General features: G+C 37.3%; 1 protein-coding gene across 6 annotated transcripts in view; it reads right to left on the reverse strand.

The window, feature by feature from the left end:
- Cad74A (cadherin 74A) overlaps positions 1-20,875 on the reverse strand; it is a 748,720-nt gene that overhangs the window by 479,599 nt on the left and 248,246 nt on the right. For all 6 annotated transcript variants that reach the window (XR_016546733.1, XM_090369392.1, XM_090369388.1 and 3 more), the window contains one exon: positions 8,262-8,450. Coding sequence is in view for 5 of the 6 variants with exons in the window: in XM_090369392.1 (XP_090225518.1) it covers positions 8,262-8,450 (189 nt within the window). In the remaining variant the exon portion in view is untranslated. The remainder of the gene's footprint in view (positions 1-8,261; positions 8,451-20,875) is intronic.

Genomic DNA, 20,875 nt, shown 5'->3' on the forward strand with positions numbered 1-20,875 from the left:
ACACAACTACATTAACAAAAGTAGCTTTAAAAGATGTGTTTTCTCTTTCCAACACCTGAAATTCCCTATTATAAGTACTTATTATGGGAAAAGTTATGGCTGAAATTAATTGACATTCTAAAAAATTTACAAATTGAGGGAAATTAAGTTGAAAAACGGTTGATTTGATAATCAGAATGGAGCATGAAAGTGAAATAGTCACCAACAGGTTACAGATTGGATTAATGGCAAAAATAGATGTGATTTTGAATTTCACATCATTAGCAGAAGTATAAATAGTGCCTTACAATATAAAGAAAAGGTAAATGAAGAGAATCAAGATGGAACCATTGAAATAAATCTGGTGAAACAGAAGCATGTGCTCTTTGTTTCATTATCTCAATACAAATATGCCCTATAAAAAAAAAAAAGACTACAGCAAAATAAAGCAGATTCCTTATTAAAAGTGAATACTATATTGTGTTATGCATTCTGAATTAATAACACATATACACAATACATTCCCACTGAGAAATTTTTGTTTTCCTTTCAGCATAAACTGACCACAGAATATACATAATTTATAGACACATTATACTGATACCTTGTGGCCTTGTTCTGGTGTAAAGGCAAAAAATAATGGCCCCCAGTTCAGCCCCTAGTTTATAGCTGCACATAACAAGCACATATCCTATTCATTTGTAATGTTTAATTTTTTCTGGTTTATTAAGGATAACCAGTAATGAATAGCTGGAGGAATTGCTTGGAATGTTTGGTTATATATAATTTAAATGTAACTTTAATGTACATTCCTGTAGTAAATTTCTTCCAAGCTTAGAAATACAGTGAAGTACATTCCATTCAGGTTACACGTAATACTTTTGAAGTACATTTAAACCAGCAGTAGTATCCCCACCGATGGGCTCCATATTTTAAAAAAAAACATTTGGATTTTTTTGAATTGTGCTTTAGTGTACTAATTTGTTGTTGTTATTTGGATTTTAGGAGCATTAGCAACTAAGGCCATATTGCTCCGGGATATGCGGTGGTCATTCCCTGACCTTCCCGCATCCCCCGTATTTGGTGGTGACGGGCTCGAACCCCGGTCTAATCAAGAAGCGTGTGCTGCGCACTGCTGCTCCTTCCCACCTGGCTATGGAGGCGCCTTAGTGTACTAATGCTTTATGTTTTCCAATATACTGCAGTACTTATTCATTTCAATTCTTCTTCATTTTTTTAAATAATAATCTAAAGTTTTGAAGTGTTGTGTTTTTTGACACTAAAAATACCCATTAGATTTATTAATGAAATAAAAAGTTTATTAATTATACTTAAATTTTCAGAAAAATGTTGGTAACATAAAATAGAAATATTTAATTTCTGCCAACTTTAAGTTTGTGGAGGCATTAATTGTATGAAACTCTAAAATTACTCTACCATAACAAAATAAGCCAATATTAACAAAAAAAAATGCTTTGAAATTAACGTATTTTAATTAAAAAAAATAACTAAATTTCTATTCTTTGTGTATCTGACAAATATAAGTGTGAAGTAGTAGTATGAAATCATATCCTTTTTTTTCAAAGGTTAGCATTAGCAGTGGCATATGATACTAGAAAGCAAGCTTATACAGCATCAGCCAAAAAACAACTTCCTATTTCACCTATTCATTATTTTGACATTCACTACATGACAATTCTATATGGCTGAAATACAAAACCAACTGCAAATCTCACATTGTGTGTCCATTTCTAATCCCAATTATTTTATTATTTTTTTTTTCTTATGAACAGTCTTATTCACACATTACCATTAGTAGAGGAATATGATGCAAGAAAGCAAGCTTATACAGCATCAGCGAGAAAAAAAGTTCCCATTTCACTCATCCATTCACTACAACAGTTTGTCCAGTACTTCCTTGAATTTATATAAGCTATCAACTTCCGCAACAGATGGAACTTTGTTCCAGTAATCAACCACATTCAGGCTAAAGGCAAATTTCAACACATCTATACTACAACTGTCTTTCCTCAATTTGAACTGATGCCCCATCAAGTGTGTAAATTTTCAAGAGAAAGAATATCTCTTGGTATGAGGGAGTATATGATGACAGCCTTGTCGATCAATTCGGCACTGGAAAGATTGTGCAAGGCTCAAGGGGTAGAATTTTTTTCAGCTTGGTCTGTACTTGTTAACAGGAGAGACTGCTTCTACAGGGATGGGATACACTTAAATAGAAAGGGTGCAAGAATATTTGCTGATGCTATCGAGGCAGTGTTAAGTGGGTCGGAAAACTGCTAGCTTGGTGGGGGGGATACAAGGACTAATAGATTAACAGTAACCACTGGAAGAGGTGAAAGTGATTCTTGCACTGCTTCTATTGGAATGAGCAGAAGCCTGGAAAACAAGATGCAGGCTTTTTCAGAGACTGCTGGGAGTCATTGCCGTACAAGTAAACACATGGGTTGTGTTAGGGTAGCTAAGAATAGGAAGAGGTGCACGAATACTTGTGTGCACACCAATGCTAGGAGTTTGGTAAATAAATTTGAAGAATTTGAGGTATTGCTCAAAACATCAAAGGCAGATATTGTTGGGATATCAGACACGTGGTCTCACACAGAGGAATACAGAACTGGAATTTGGGGAGGCAATGTGTAGAGAAAGGATAGACAGGATAGGAAGGGAGGTGGGGTTATGCTATTAGTTAAGAAACACAAAATCTAAGGAAGTGAAGCCTTGACACAGCTGGTTACAGTGCAGTGTCGAGTCAGTTTGGTGTGACATAAGCATTGGGAGATCAAAATGGAGAGTAGGAGTGTGCTATAGGCCTAATGACTCTGATGAGTATAATAAGAAACTGTACAGGGAAATAGAGTGGGCCAGTAAATCATAGAGTCTTATAATGGTGGATTTTAATTTCCCAGATATTGACTGGAATTTTCTGGGTTGGTCACTCACACACTAGCAAGGCTTTTGTGGATTTATTGGATGATTGTTTTCTACATCAGCATGTTCAGGAGACAACTAGAGAGAGAGTAATACTCTTGATTTGATTATCAGTAGTGATTCTTCATGCATTAAGAATCTGCAGATAAAGGAACCACTAGGTGGCAGTGATCACAGTGTGTTGAAGTGAGATTTACTCAAAGAGCTAACTACCATCAGGGGTAAAGGGAAGGATTATTGCTTTTGTGAAGGTGGCTACGATGGTCTGAGACAGTATTTAAATACTATACAGTGGGACGAAATGATGATGTTACCAACAGCAAATTCAAAATGCATACCAACTAAGAAATATTGTTCAAGGTATAGGCATAAATGGATGTCAGATGAACTAAAGAGACATATGGCAGACAAGAAAAATGCATGGGATACATATAAATTAACACGTGTCACAGAAGCCCTTGATAGATATAACTTGATCTGTAACCAAGTTACAAAGGAGGTTAGGCAGGCGAAGGCATTTTACGAGAAATCTTTGGCAAAGGATGCAAAGAAAAACAGCAAAGATTTCTTTACCTATGTAAACTCTAGAAGGAAGGGGATGAATCAGATTGGTCCACTTGATATCGATGGTTCAACTGTTGATGATCCTGCTCAGGTAACTAACAAACTAAATGAATATTTTGCATCGACATTCACACATGAGGAGTTATTCAGCAAGGGGAATGCCAGAGGTGTATTCAACTCTGGCAGTAAGCTAGATAATCTTGTAATAACTGAGAGTAAAGTGGAGGAGAAATTGTTGAAGATAAACACAAGAAAGGCACCTGTGTGGATGGGATCTATCCAGTTGTACTAAAGGATGCAGCAAAGGAAGTATGCAAACCCTTAGCCATAATTATGACAGCTTCCTTGGACTCAGGAAATGTACCCATAGACTGGAGTTGTGCAAATGTGATCCCAATTCATAAAGGAGGATCAAAGGCTGACACAAATAATTATAGACCTGTGAGTTTAACTTCTGTTCCAGGAAAATTAATGGAGGCACTGATTAAAGAAGCACTGCAGGATCATCTAGACAAGACTTCAGCTATAGCTCGGACACAGCATGGTTTTGTTAAGGGGAAGTCTTGCCTGACCAATTTGATTGGATACTATGATGCAGTCACAAAAGAACTGGATGCAGGGAATAACTTTGATATTATATACTTGGATCTCAGAAAGGCTTTTGATACTGTTGCACATGGAAGACTGCTGCACAAATTGGAACAGTGTGGCATTGGAGGCAAATTGCTGCTATGGATAAAGGGGTGCTTGAGGGGGAGAAGACAGAGAGTTGTAATCAATGGACACTGCTCATCGTAGACTAATGTTATTAGTGGAGTCCCTCAGGGTTCAGTGTTGGGTCCATTATTGTTTTCTGTATTTATAAATAATATTGATGATGGTATATCAAGCTTAATGTCCAAGTTTGCAGACGATACAAAGGTTGGCAGGATTGTTAAGGATACTACTGACGCTATGCTGCTGTAACAGGATCAGGAAAGGTTTAGCAGATGGGATGAGAGGTGGCAAATGAAGTTTAACATTGACAAATGTAAAGTACTACATATGGGAAACAGCAACCACAGAGCAATGTATCAACTCTGTGGTACTACACTGACAGCGGTAGAGAATGAAAAGGACCTGGGGGTAATTGTGCAGGCAGATATGAAGTTCTCTGAGCAGTGCAGATGGGCTGCAAGAGTAGCTCATGGTGTCTTATCAATGATATACAGGAATTTTTCTAGCAGGGATGAGGAGGTGATTATTCCCTTGTATAAGGCAATCAGGCCACGCCTTGAGTACTGTATACAGGTCTGGAGGCCTCATTTCAAGAAGGATGTAGAGCTGCTGGAACGAGTACAGAGAAGGGCAACAAGATTAGGAATGGAACAAAGGGTTGTTATTATGAAGAAAGGCTGAAGTTTTGCAAATTACAGTGTCTGTTGACTAGACACCGGCGAGGTGATCTGATAGCGGTGTATAAAGCCTTGAATGGTTTGAGCACAGTCAATGCTGATGGGATTCTTCCTTTTGCTCAAAATAATCACCTGAGAGGGCATAAATTCAAATTGAGGAAAGACAGATGTAGGATAGATGTGCAGAAATTTGCCTTTAGCCAGCGGGTAGTTGGTTGGTTGAACAGACTTCCATCCCTTGTTGTGGAAGTTGATAGCCTAAATAAATTTAAGGCTGAGCTGGACAGGTATTTCGAATGAATGGAGGGGTGAAGTGGATTTTTTTTTTTTTTTTTGGCTGATGGTGCATAAGCTTTCTTTCTTGCGTCATATGCCTCTACTAATGCTAATGCTAATATCATCAGCACTGAGCTTGCTCCAACCCTTCAAGGCCTTATACACCTCAATCACATCACCTTGCAGGTGCATAGTCTCCAAACGCTGCACTTTGCAAAACTTAAGCCTTTCTTGGTAAGAGAAACCCTTTGTTCACTGCACCAATCTTGTTGCCTGTCTCTGTACTCGTTCAAGCAGCTCTATATCTTTCCAAAAAAGGCTTGCAGACCTATATGCAGTACTCAAGGTGTGGCCTGACCACTGCCAGGCCACAGTATTATACTAAGGGATAATCAACTTCTTACCCTGCTAGCAATATTCTTGTATATCATTGACAAGACCCCATGAGTTGCTCTGGAAACCTGTCTGCACTGCTCAGAAAACTTCATATCCAACAGCACAATTATCCCAAGTCCTTTTCATATTCAACTACCCTGAATCCAAGGATGCTCTCATAATCGTGGCTAAGGGTTTGCTTACTTACTTTGCTGCCTTCTTTAATATAAGTGGATAGCTCCCATCCACACCAGGTGCCTTTCAAAGCATATCACTTGCAAATTGATACCTTCTGAATTCGTTAGAGAATCAAAAATCAACGTGGACTAACATATAGTATTCTGGCTGATATCATATATTAGCACACAACTGCTACATGACAAACTATACTTGGCCAGACATAATAGGTAATATAAATGACATCACCTACTCTCTTTCAGGGCCACTCAGCCTTCACAAAGTTAAAAAATTGTATAAACAGATAAAAGAGTAGCACTTATAAGACTTAAGACACTATAAGGGAGGTACACAAAGAATTAACTACTAATCCTCAACCAATGATTCACCAGTATTAAATATATCCCTGTTAGTCCTGTCAGAGGACACAATGCTACTGCCGGGTTAAATGAAAACACCATTTCCACTAAGATTTCTGCCATGCCATATCTTACAGATTGGTCTATACAAACTCAGGCAAAATCCGTTTCTTTTTTGTAAACTTGAGTTATGTGCAAGGATTTTAGCAAATCAAATCAAAGTAGTTCCTTTATCTTGTGGGCAGATTGCATTGTTGTATCAGGCAAAGCTTTAGGCATATAAATTTTGATCACAGAGTTTTAAGAGTATATTTTAAATAAAATAATGGTACATATATTTTTATAAGTAGTCAAAGTAGCTTTTCCCTAAAGAATGTTCATTTGTCTCAATGTTTCTGCCACTTCCGGAAGCATCACTGGAGTCTACATCTGTGAGCTGAGCTGATTCAGTTCTGCTGTTGCATTAATTGGATATCTGGGATGTCGTCAAATATTTGTCCTTTCAGCTTCATTTTGAGTTTGGGGAGGATAAAAAAAAATCACATAGGAGAAAGTCAGGTAAACATGAAAGGTGAGATACTACATTAAAGTTTTTTGGACCAAAATTTTTTGAATGAATCAAAACCTCTATAATGCCTGGTATACAGACTGATCATTCTGAACAAATTCATGATGATCAATAATGTGAATGTCAAAAAAAACAAACAACAGTGTTTTCACATTTGAAACCTGTTGATCATTTTTTAGATGGGCATGTTTGACAACTTCTGCTGTTATGACTGGCATTTTGCTCTGGGGCCATAACCAAACAATCACATTACATCACAATTAAAAATATAGTTGATGAAATCAGGGTCATTTCCACCATAGTTTTCAGCTCCTTACAATGTTCTCAACAGTGAACCCTTTCCAAATCATTCAACAATAGAACAAATTTTGCTGACACTTAATGCACACCAAGATTTCTAAATCTCCTGGTATGATACAATGGAATTTCAACTAATCAGCAATTTCTATGGTAATATCACCAATCAGAGCAAATTTTTTTATGTACTTTGGTAACCATTTCATCAGTGCTTGAAGTGGAATGTGAACACCAGTAATCTTTAACAAATTCTCAACCACTCTGGAAATATTTCATCCACTGATCAATAGTAGCACTACTTAAACAAGCATCACCAAATGCAGTTCTCAAAATCTAAAGGATTTCTGCTCTGTTTTTAACATTTTATTCACAAAACATGTGGCATGTAAGAAACAGCTTCCAGTAATGTCACGATTACTTTCCTACATTTATTCATTACCTTAGAACTCTTAGTCTCTACATTCACCACTTTTTTTTTTTTTTTTGTAATAAATAAAATCTTAGAACTTCTTGATCTGATCTCATGTATGTTCAAAAAATATGGGTAGATTTCAGCTGGGAGTAATATTCAGATTTTTATAGTGCTTGATAAAATGTATCATCCTTCCCACACATTCACCAAAGAGTTAACAAAAAAAACATAACTTAAGTTATTTCTTACATGTTAATCCTTAAAAAATTATAGTAAGTAGAAGTACTTCTGACTAAGCATTTTTTCTTCAGTAATAAACTGAAGAAATTTTAATGAGGAATAAATACTAATAAATAAATATATTTTTAATTTCTGCAAAGAACTAGTGCATAAGACACAAAGCAATTCCATCTGAGTAGATATATTCATTTCAGTTGTTGTTTATTTAGTTCTTAGGAGCATTAGCAACTAAGGCCATATTGCTCTGGGGATATGCGGTGGTTATTCCCTAACCTTTCCACATCCTCCGTATTTGATGGTCACAGGCTCGAACCCCGGTCTAATCAAAAAGCGTGTACTACACACTGCTGCTCCTGCCCACCTGGCTACGGAGGCACCATTCATTTCAGAGGCAGCCCTGATAAACAACAACACAATTCTAATGATTGTGTTGATAAAAATAGAAAAAAAGACTGAGAATTAATCTTATTACAACTAATGAAATAAAAATAAATCAACTTTTATTGATATAAAAAGTGGATTTTTAAAATGTCAGTTTTTGAAAAATAATCATGTATAATTGAATAAAAATTTAATTCATGATCACAGTTGACATTAAGATAAAACTTAATAATGAAAATGCATTTTTCACATTCAAAAATGTGTAGTGATGAAAGAAATTCAAAACATCTTACCACATCAGCATCAGTCACGACAATATTTAAACCAGGAAGGGGATTATTACTGTTGATATCTTCTTGAACTGTGACATTGAATTCATTTTGATTGAAAGCTGGAATTTGGTCATTCTCATCGGTAATTACTACCGTTACATTTGTAAAAACTGACTCTCCTGTTGGATTTCCTTCTATTAATTCTGTAGCCTAGAAAATTCAAAAAATTTATTGGTGCTGGATTTTTTTGTCACTTAGAAAGAAAAAAAAGAAAAAGTTTATTACTGTTATACCACACATGCATGTTTTTAATTTTTTATCACCTCTGATGTAAATCTCACCACGAGCTAGCTATCATTCTTTAAAAATAAAAAAATAACTGAAAGCCATTCTTAAAAAATAGTTTCTTACTTTGCCTTGGAAACTATTCAAAAACAAGAGTCAAAGTGGGAGAGAATTCTGCTGCCACTGTTCATTCCATTGATATAAATACTAATATTCTTTTATGTAATTTCGTAGGAGTACAATTAACATTAGAACTATTTTTATTAAGTCAATAAAATATAAATTTATAACAATATCAAAATTATTTCATAAAATAACTACATAATACCTAACATAATTTCCTAGCATAATACACACTACCATCAATCTGGGATTAGTGTAGCATTATTATTGTACTTAAAGTATATCTTAGTTTAATGTAGTAATTATAATTTAAGTTTAAGATAAAATCAAGCCACAGACCAGAGCAGCAAAGAAAAGAGCTCAAAGTAGCAGAAATGTTTTGGCTCTGAGGAGAACTGATGAGGGTTGTTTAATAATATGAACTACTTGCTACATATTTGCAAAACAATCTATACAGGGTGTCTCAAAAATATTGGTACAAACATTTAGGGGAGGTAGGTAACATCTAAAGGAATGTGAATCGCATAGGAACCCATAACCGGAAACGTCACAGGAGGCACAAGAAGCAGAAATGACACAAGACAGTCATTAGTGGCAAACATTTATTTGACATAATATTAACAATGGAATACGAGATGGATGCATTTCATGATGTTACAACAGATGCTCGAAGGTTCCACCATGAGACACAATGCATGCGTGACACCGACGCAGCATGGATTGACGGACACAGTCAAACACACCTGGAGTTTCTTTGACAGCAGCAGCAGCGCAGATGAGTCTCGCCATGAGATCCATTTCCTCTCCACAGATCCATTTTCATCTCCTCAAGGCTCGATAAATCAGGTGAGCGTGGGGGCCAGGCAATGGGTACACCACGGCCAATCCATCGACGCCCAAAACGCCTGTTCAAATGGTCACGAACACGCCTTCCATAATGGGTAGGCTCCCCGTCATGTTGAAACCAAATGTTGCATCTCACATTTGCTGGAACATCGTCAAGTAACCCTGGTAGAACTTGTTCAAGAAAGATCCGATATTTAGCGGAGTTCATGCGGGATGGTAACAGGTATGGGCCAACTAAGCAGTCACCGACCATACCTGCCCACACATTTATTGTGAAGCGATGCTGTGCTTCATAGGGGTGCACACTGTGTGGGTTGTCGTGAGCCCACACATGAGCATTGTGCTGATTGAATAAGCCTCAACCATGAAAAAAACATAGGCTGGAAAATTCAAGTCTAGTTGAACACTTTCTTGGAGAAACCACTGCGCAAAAGTCACATGTGCAGGATGATCTTGGGAGAGCAGTAACTGAACCCTTTGTAGATGAAAGGGGTGTAAGGAATTGCTGGGCCAGACACGCTGTACACTGCAACGAGACACTCCTAAGTCAGAGGCAATGGCACGTGTGCTAGTAGTAGGATTATTCTGGACGGTATTCAACACACTTTCTTCCATGACCAGAGTTTGCGTCGAACGTGGTCTGCCCACACTACTCCTGTTACCTCTAAATGACCCATAATCGCACAAATTTTGATGCATACGTGCAAACAAACGGTGGTCCGGTACATGTCTGGCTAGGAAGCATTCTCCATAAAATCATTGAGCAGCTCATCCATTGCCCTCTGCTAATCCATACACTAGGTGCATGTCTGCCAGCTCATAGTTCGTATATCGATGCATGCTCTTCGTGCGGCGACTACTGCTTGAATGAGTAAACCAGAAATTTTCCCTCTTGTGAACTCATGAACAGCGCTGTGTACCGACTTACGGTGATGTAGTAGTAGTGGCATGTGATGCAAGAAAGCAAGTGTATGAGCTTATGCAGCATCAGCAAAAAAAAAAAAAAAAAAAAATCACACCATTCCCTCCAAATGCCTATCCAGTTCCTCTTTAAATTTATTCAACCTATCAACTTCCCCAACGACAAATGGAAGTTTGTTCCAGCAATTAACCACCCGCTGGCTAAAGGCAAATTTCCGCACATCTATTCTACATCTGTCCTTTATTAATTTGAATTGATGCCCCCTTAGGTTCGTAATCTGAACAAGTGGAAGAATCCCATCAAAATTCAGCGTGCTCAACCCATTCAAGGCCTTATACACCTCAATCAGATCACCGTGCAGGCGCTTAGTCTCCAACCACTGCAATTTGCAGAACTTAAGCCTCTCTTGGTAAGAGGATCCCTTCATTCCCCTCACCAATCTTGTTGCCCTTCTCTGTACACGCTCAAGTAAATCTACATCCTTCCTAAAATGAGGCCTCCAGACATGTACTCAGTACTCAAGGCATGGCCTGACCATTGCCTTATACAGAGGGACAATCACCTTCTTCTCCCTGCTAGCAAAATTCCTATATATCATTGACAAAACCCCATGACCTGCCCTGGCACCTTGTCTGCATTGCTCAGAAAACTTCATATCTGCCTGCACAATTACTCCCAGGTCTTTTTCATTTTCTACCACCTTAAGTGTAGTACCACACAGTTGGTACGTTTCTCTGGGGTTACTTCAACTCATATGCAGTACTTTACATTTGTCACGGTTAAACTTCAGTTGCCACTTCCTAGCCCATCTGCCAAAATTATCTAGATCCTGTTGCAGTAGCACACTGTCATTAACAACCCTGCCAACCTTTGTATCATCTGCAAACTTCGACATTAAGCCTGATATACCTCCATCAATATCATTGATAAATATACAAAACAACGGTAGACCTAACACCCTCTGTCTTCTCCCACTTAACCATCCTTTTATCCATTGTAGCAACTTACCCTTAATACCATTCTGCTCCAATTTGTATAATAGTCTTTCATGTGCAACAGTGTCAAAAGCTTTCCTGAAATCCACATATATGATATCAAAATTATTTTTTGCATCCAGTTCCTTTGTAACCACATCATAATATCCTATCAAATTTGTCAGACAAGACTTTCCCTTAACAAACCTAAACATTTCTGGTTATGGGTTCCTATGCGATTCACATTCCTTTAGATGTTTACCTACCTCCCCTAAATGTTTGTACCAATATTTTTGAGACACCCTGTAGTTGAGCATGATACAACCAAAAAGGATGTGTTTATGTATTTTTGATGCAAAGAGTGTAAAATGGTTTTTCAGCATTCTGATAGACAAATATGAAAGCTTGAAGGACAGAATTTTTTGATGCCTTTGTTGCCTTCAAAAGAATTCTTTTGAAGGCATCAAAATTCTTTTAAGTCTTTTGATGCCTTCAAAAGAATTAAAACATCAACCACTGAGCTGCCCAGCTTAATGCTTGAGGCCACACTCATACCAAACAACACAACCGAAAGTGCTGATCCCAAAGGAAATAGCCATCTTCAGGTAAATATGAAATATATTGTGCAAAAAAGTATAGGTGGATTAGGAGCAGTATACATGCCAGTGGCAAGGATAGTGACTTTGCAGAACAGTCATCTTTTAAGGCACAACAGGTCATTCTTCCACAATGGCATGAATGACATTAAGAATTAAAAAAACTGAGGATTTATTTACCAGTTACAGGACAAAATTTTTCTCAGACATGAAAAGAGGGAGTACATGAATACAATGATGAATATACAATCGATCAATCGTACCTCACTATTTGAGTATATACAATCAATCAATTATACTTCACTATTTGAGTATACAATCAATCAATTATACTTCACTATTTGAGTATACAATCGATCAATTGTACCTCACAGGCTACTAGTGTGAAGAATGCTGTTGTTTTTACATCTCACAAATTTCTTTAAAGTTGGGATTGATTGTAGATAACTGAATTCTCACGTCATGTGTAACATCCAGTCTGTAATGATATTTAGATTTTGTTTAAAAAAAAAATAAATAAAATTCCAAGTAGCAATTACAGAAATTATACACAGATCCCCTAGGAAATTTTTGTGGATCTCAACAGATCAGCAGTGCACCGTTTGGGAGCCACTGTCATAGACAGTTTTTTATTCTTTTCACTTGGGCCAAATGACAGTACAATTTTGTTGGCAATCAAGTCAGTAAAGGTGGGGGGGGGTTAGCAAAGCAAAGGCAAATGCGGTCTTTGGCTAAGAATGCAAAGAAAAGTAGTAAAGAGTTCATTAGCATTAGTAGAGGCATTTGATGCAAGAATGCAAGCTTATGCAGCATCAGCAAAAAAAAAAAATAAATAAATAAAAAATAATAAAATAAATAAATAAGTAAAAAATAACCACTTCCACTTCACCCCTCTGTTCGTTCGAAATACCTATCCAGCTGAGCCTTAAACTTATTTAGGCTATCAACTTCCACAACAAGGGATGGAAGTTTATTCCACCAACCAACCACCCGCTGGCTAAAGGCAAATTTCCTCACGTCTATCCTACATCTGTCTTTTCTCAATTTGAATTTATGCCCTCTCAGGTGATTATTCTGAGCAAGAGGAAGAATCCCATCAGCATTGAGCATGCTCAAACCATTCAAGGCTTTATTATGTTAACACCCAAACAATAGGGATGAACTATACTGGCCTACTATACAAATGGCATGTGGACATGTGTTTTTGTAAAGGGCGGCTCCTAGAACGTGAGTTCAACTCCGCCTCGTATCTCTGTGAAGAACAGTATCACTACAAATGGGCCAGATGTGTGTGACGTCGGTTTGTGTGTATTATGTGCGTGTTCTGTTGTTATGTTCTGACCGCTTGGCTACCCAGAAGCATCAGTCACCTGGACAGATGATTCTGGGTACTCGTCCACACCACAGGTAGGTGGGCCAGTCCCCCAATGGAGCACGTACTGTCTCGATACGAGACTCTGAACCACCTGATGTTGCCAAAAGGTGGGTCAGATTTCTCTGGGGGCCTACTCCAGAGAGGGAAAAAAAAAATAATAATAAATAAATAAATAAATAAAATAAAAATTAAACTAAAAACAGAAACAAAATGTATTTCCCGTGGTGCAAAAAAAAAAAAAAAAAATAAAATAATAAAATAAAATAAAAATAAAAAAAAATAGAAAAATAAAAAATAAATAAATAAAATAAAAAAATAATAATAAATAAAAAATTTAAAAAAAAATAAAAAATAAATAAATAAAATAAAAAAATAATAATAAATAAAAAATTTAAAAAAAAATAAAATAATAAAATAAAATAAAAATAAAAAAAAATAGAAAAATAAAAAATAAATAAATAAAATAAAAAAATAATAATAAATAAAAAATTTAAAAAAAAATAAAAAATAAATAAATAAAATAAAAAAATAATAATAAATAAAAAATTTAAAAAAAAATAAAATAATAAAATAAAATAAAAATAAAAAAAATAGAAAAACAAAAAATAAATAAATAAAATAAAAAAATAATAATAAATAAAAAATTTAAAAAAAAATAATAATAATAATAAATAAATAAAAAAAATAAAAAATATAATAATAAAATAAATAATTAAATAAAATAAATAATTAAATAAAATAAGAAAAATAAAATAAATTCCCTGTGATGAAAAAAAAAAAAAAAAAAGGAGAGCTGTCTGGCACCAATGATAGACCACATCCCAGTTGTCAGAACAGAGCACGAGTAAAAAAAAAAAAAAAAAAAAATGAAGCTAAGTAAATGAAAAAAAAAATAATAATAATAATTAAAGAATAATTAAATAATTTTAATCCTACAGTGAAGAGGAAGATGTAAGTCGGGGTGCCAGCAGAGAGAGAGAGAGTAAGACAAAAAAAAAAAAAAAAAAAATGTGAGAGTGGTTATCTATCCTGCACAGAGGGAAAAAGAAGAAAAGGTGAGCCAAGGCTGCTCCTAATTCCAGGGCAGGACCCGGAAACAGTGCAGAATGCAGGTTTGAGGAAAAATAAAAAAGAATAAATAAAAATAATAATAAAATAAAAATAATTAAAGAATAAATAAATAATTTTAATCCCACACCCTGGCTACAGTGAAGAGAAAGATGTAAATCGGGTGCCAGCAGAGAGAGAATGAAAAAAAAAAAAAAAAAAAAAATGGGAGAGTGGTTATCTATCCTGCACAGAGTGGGAAAGAAGAAAAGGTGAGCTAAAGCTGCTCCTAGTTTCAGGGCAGGACCCGGAAACAATGCAGAACGGAGGTTAGAAAAAAAAAAAAAAAAAATAGTCAGTAGAAGGGGTGACTTTCAGTTGGCAGTGGAATTGTTAATGATCGGCATTTCCACGTCGGTAATTGACGATCAGTGTCCTCCTCCAGGCAAATACCTCAGCTGCAAAGGTCTGGAAGGCTTCGAGGTTGTTTTGGGTACATATCAGTTGATGCAGATCTGCTGGTGGGAAGTCCTGGATCTTATTCTGGAGACGGTTTCTGATGTCGTTGTAATGTGCACACTCCAGAAGCAAGTGTTTCCAACTTTCACTTTGTCCGCAAAAGCAGTAGGGAGTGTCGATGAGTCCCAGTGTATGCAGTTTCTCATTTAGAGAACCGTGTCCAGTAATGAGAAAGGATGATTCGAGGCTGAGGGAGAACCATCGGGCGTTATTTTTAGTGGTTGCGAAGGTTACCTCCGGAAGAAAACTCCGAGTTACAACCCCTACAGTAGAAGAATCCCATCTGGTCTGCCATACGAAGAGTTTATTGAGACATCGAGATTTCTCCTGCTTTATATCTGTAGTTAGTGAGAGTTCTATATCCAGGATCGTTGCCGGAATACCTTTTTTAATTCGATAGCAGAGCCCCTTGTAGATTGTGTAAAGGTCGAGAGGGAGGGTGCCTGCTATAACTTGGAGAGCTGCTGTAGAGACTGTACGGCAGATTCGATGGGTCGCCAGTAACATAGCTCTTTGTATAGAGTTTAGCTTTTCTTTCATCTTAATGATGGGAACTCTGTGAAACCAGACCCCGGCAGCATAGGTTACTATTGGGAGAAAGACAGCTTTATAATAAAGAAGAAGGGTTCGTTTTGATAGTCCCCACTCACTTCTTGAGATCCGTATAATTGCGGCGGAGAACTTTTTGGTCTTGGAACTCAGATGCTGTAGATGGGGGAAGAAAGACAGACGGTTGTCTATTACTACTCCCAGGACTTTTGTCTGTTCTACGAAGGTTAGCTGGGTTCCGTTGATTTTGACCTGGGGAGGCCTTCGTAAGTCGAGTCGGTTTTTAAACACCATCATCTTAGTTTTGGCAGGGTTCATAGCTACTGATTATTTTGTTCAGGCTCACAAAATCAATGAATAAATAAATGGCGCCTCCGTAGCCAGGTGGGAAGGAGCAGCAGTGCGCAACACACGCTTCTTGATTAGACCGGGGTTCGAGCCCGTCACCACCAAATACGGAGGATGCGGAAAGGTCAGGGAATGACCACTGCATATTCACGCAGCAATATGACCTTAGTTGCTAATGCCCCTAAAAACCAAATAACAAACAAACAATAAATATCTTGTATTACATTCATGTGGAAAGAAGCTTGAGGGGTGTGGATATCAGAAGCATATCAAATTCTAAATGGGAACTAAATGACTAAATTCTAAGCAAGAGAAAAGTGGTAGACAAACTGTTGAAGCCAAAAGTGAATAAAGCTTACAAAATTTGGTTGGTCCTTGAGACTGTTACAGACATATTCTCAGGCATGTCAAGCTGGGCTTGCTATATGTAAGTCTAAAACATTAACTGATATTCAGGTGATAATCAAGTCACGTGGACCAAAAATTTGGCAAAGTCTGGTCATTCTGTGACAGCCAAATCCTCCGCTTACACCTTCATGATGGTGGGGCCATTAGTAATCTTGGATATAACTCCAACATTAAGTCTTTAAGTACGGTATCTATTATACTGAAGGTGACCACATAGGTATGAACCAATGTGAGCAGGGGTCGAGGTGTGACATCCACGCCACTTGGAAGAATGCCACATTCTGCATCACCAGGCAATATTAGCTGGTAGATGACACTAATCAAAAAGTTCAATACCACCACTTTGCTTAATGGAGGCTTTAAGTGGGGGAACCCATGTTTAGTCTCCAGAGCAAAGCTCCAGCAACCTCCCCACCATCTCTTCCATCATGCAATATGACTGATGTCTTTTGAGGTTATGATGGACACCATGGCAAGATCCAATCTTCCTTACATTTAAAAGGCAAAATGGTGTCCCCAGGTCATCTGCTAGATGGTCCACTGGACCGAACCCATCAGTAACCCTCTAGGAGGCTTTCGGATCAGCTAGTGTATAATCTCTCGGCTTCTATTCTGCCAGATAGTGAGTGGAGCAAGTCCACTGAAAACATTGTTGAGGCCACATTATGTCAAGGAGCTGGGTGTAGTCTTGCCACATCCAAAAATTTAATTACTTCATCACCATGTACTCCCCACCTTTTCTTAATACTGAATATATCATGAAAATAAAACTAATAGAACAAACTTACTGTGAAAAGATTTTGACCTCCCAAACACTTCCTTGTTCATTTTACAAATACATGTGGTCTCAGCTCCAATCTTAGTGATGCACATTTCCACTTAACAGTCTGCCAAACTCCATCCACAACATACTTTTACTGACAGAATTCCAAATATCAGTTCCAAAGAAGCAGTTACAAAAACTGCTTCTACAGGGATGGGATACACCTAAATAGAAAGGGTGTTGAAGAATATTTGCTGATGCTATTGGGGCAGTGTTAGGTGGGTCAGAAAACTGCTAGCGTGGGGGGGGGATACATGGACTAATAGATTAACAGTAGCCAGTGGCAGAGGTAATAGTGATTCTTGAACTACTTCTATTGGAATAAGCAGTAGCCTGGAAAACAAGGTGCAGGAGATTTCAGCAACTGCTGGGAGTCATCGCAGAACAAGTAAATACATGGGATGTGCGAGTGTTAATAAGAACAGGTGCGTGTATACCTGAATGTACACCAATGCAATGCTAGCAGTTTAGTAAATAAATTTGATGAATTTGAGGTGTTAGCCAAAACCTCAAAGACAGATACTGTTGTGATATCAAAGACATGGTGTCACACATATAAATAATGCAGAATATTGGAATTTGGGGAGTACAATGTGTACAGAAAGAATAGACAGGATAGCAAAGGGGAGGAGGGGTTATGCTATTAGTGAAGAGACACATAAAATCTAAGGAAGCGCAGAGAGTTGACATGAGTGGACAGTGCAGTGTTTGGTGTAACATAAGCACTGGGAAAGCAAAATTGGGAGTAGGAAAGTGTTACAGGCCTAATGACTCTGATGAGTATAAAGAACAGAGAAAGAAGTACAGAGAAATAAAGTGGGCCAATAAATCAAATTGTCTTATAATGGGGGATTTTAATTTCCCAGATATTGACTAGAACTTGCGTGTTTGTCACTCAATCACTAGCAAGGCTGTTGTGGATTTATTGGATGATTGTTTTCTACAGCAGCATGTTTGGGAGGCAACCATAGGGAGTAATGCTCTTGATCTGATTATCAGTAGTGATTCTTCATGCATTAAGAATCTACAGATAAAGAAATCACCAGGTGGCAATGATCACAGTGTGCTGATGTTGTATTTAGTCAAAGAGGTAACTACCATCAAAGGTAAAGGGAAGGGTTTTTGCTTTCATACAGATGACTACAGTGATCTGAGACAGCTTTTAAATTTTATACAGTGGAAATAACTGGTGAATTTAACAAACAGCAAATTCTAAATGGGAAGCATTCAAAGAATTAATCTTCGAAGCTACTAGGGCTTTTCATACCAACTAAGAAATATTGTTCAAGGTTTTGGCCTAAATGGATGTCAAATGAACTAATGAGATATGTGGCAGAAAAAAAAAAAAATTCATGGGATATATATAAATTAAAAGGTGACACAGAAGCCTTTAGTAGATATAAGGTGATCTATAATCAAGTCACAAATGAGGTTAGGCAAGCAAAGGCAGATTATGAGAAATCTTTGGCAAAGGATGCAAAGAAAAATAGCAAACAGTTCTTTACTTATGTAAATTTTACAAGGAAGGAGATGCATCAGATTAGACCACTTCATATTGATGGTTCAACTGTGATGATCCTGCTCTGGCAGCTAACAAATTGAATGAGTATTTTGCATCAACATTTACACATGAGCAGTTATTCAGGAAGGGGAATGCCAGAGGTGCATTCAAATCTGGCAGTGAAGTAAATGAAAATTAACATAAGAAAGGCACCTGGGGTGGATGGGATCTATCCAGTTATATTAAAGGAGGTAGTAAAGGAAGTAAGCAAACCCTTAGCCATAATTATGAGAGCTTCCTTGGAATCAGGGGAGGTACCCATGAACTGGAGATGTGCATATGTGATCCCAATTCACAAAGGAGGATCAAAGGGGGACAGTAATTACAGACCTGTTAGTTTAACTTCAGTTCGAGGGAAATTAATGGAGGTACTGGTTAAAGAAGCACTGCAGGATCATCTATACAAGACTTCCGTTATAGCTCGGACACAGCATGGTTTTGTTAAGGGAAAGTCTTGCCTCACCAATTTGATTGGATACTATGATGTGGTCACAAAGGAACTGGATGCAGGGAATAACTTTAATATCATATATTTGGATCTTAGAAAGGCTTTTGATAGTGTTGCACATGGAAGACTGCTGAACAAATTGGAGCAGTGTGGCATTGGAGGCAAATTGCTGCTATGGATAAAGGGATGGTTGAGGGGAGAAGACAGAGAGTGGTAATCAATGGACACTGCTCATTGTGGACTAATGTTATTAATGGAGTTCCTCAGGGTTCAATGTTGGGTCCATTCTTGTTTTCTATATTTATAAATGATATTGATGATGGTATATCAAGCTTAATGTTGAAGTTGGCAGACGATATGAAGGTTGGCGGGGTTGTTAAGGACACTAATGACTGTATGCTGCTGCAACAGGATCTAGAAAAGTTGCGCACATGGGCTGAGAGGTAGTAAATGAAGTTTAACATTGACAAATGTGAAGTACTACATATGGGAAGCAGTAAACCCAGAATAATGTATCAACACTGGTACTACAATGACAGTGGTAGAGAATAAAAATGACCTGGGGGTTATTGCGCAGGCAAATATGAAGTTTTCTGAGCAGTGCAGATGGTCTGCAAGAGTAGCTCATGGTGTCTTGTCAATGATATACAGGACTTTTTCTAGCAGGGATAAGGAGGTGGTTATCACCTTGTATAAGGCAATGGTCAGGCCACACCTTGAGTCTGGAAGCCTCATTTTAAGAAGGATGTAGAGCTCTTGGGATGAGTACAGAGAAGGGCAACAAGATTAGAGAATGGAACAAAAGGTTGCTCTTACGAAGAAAGGCTTAAGTTTTGCAAATTGCAGTGTCTGAAGACTAGGCACCTGCGAGGTGATCTGATTGAGGTGTATAAAGGCCTGAATGGTTTGAGCATGCTCAATGCTAATGAGATTCTTCCTCTTTCAGAATAATCACCTGAGAGATCATAAATTCAAATTGAGGAATGACAGATGTAGGATAGATGTGCGGAAGTTTACCTTTAGCCAGTGGGTAGTTGGTTGGTGGAACAGACTTTCATCCTTTGTTGTGGAAGTTGATAGCCTAAATAAATTTAAGGCTGAGGTGGACAGGTATTTGGAACAAATGGAGGGGTGAAATGGGAGCGTTTTTTTGGCTGATGCTGCATAAGCTTGTTTTCTTGCATCATATGCCTCTACTAATGCAAATGCTAATAATTATGGCTAAAGGTTTTCTTACTTCCTTTGCTTCCTCTTTTAATATAACTGGATAGATCCCATCATCCCAGGTGCTTTCCTAATGTTTAACTTCCAAAATTTCTCCTCCACTTTGCTCTCAATTATTACAAAATCACTTAGCTTCCTGTTAGAGTTTGATAAACTTCTGGAATTCCCCTCATTGAATAACTCTTTATGTGTGAATGTAGACGCAAAATACTCATTTTGTATATAAGCTATCTGAGCATGATCATCAATAGCCGACCCATCTATGTTATGTGGCCAATCTGATTCATTCCTTTTCTTCTAGAGTTTACATAAGTAAAGAACTCACTGCTGTTTTTCTTTGCATCATTTGCCAAAGATTTCTTGTAATCTGCTTTTGCCTTTGTGACTTGATTACAGACTTCCTTTGTGACTTGATTACAGACTAGTTTATATCTGCCATAGGTTTCTGTCTCTCCTGATACTTTATATGCATCCCATACATTTTTCTTCTCTGCCATGAGCCTCATTAATTCATCTCACATCCATTTAGGCCTAAATCTCGAACAGTGTTTCTTAGTTGGATTGAAAAGCCTAGTGGCCTCCAAAAT

Source organism: Mastigoproctus giganteus, chromosome 3 (assembly GCF_048544385.1).
Source record: "Mastigoproctus giganteus isolate SK-2022 chromosome 3, ASM4854438v1, whole genome shotgun sequence".
Taxonomy (NCBI): Eukaryota; Metazoa; Arthropoda; class Arachnida; order Uropygi; family Thelyphonidae; genus Mastigoproctus; species Mastigoproctus giganteus.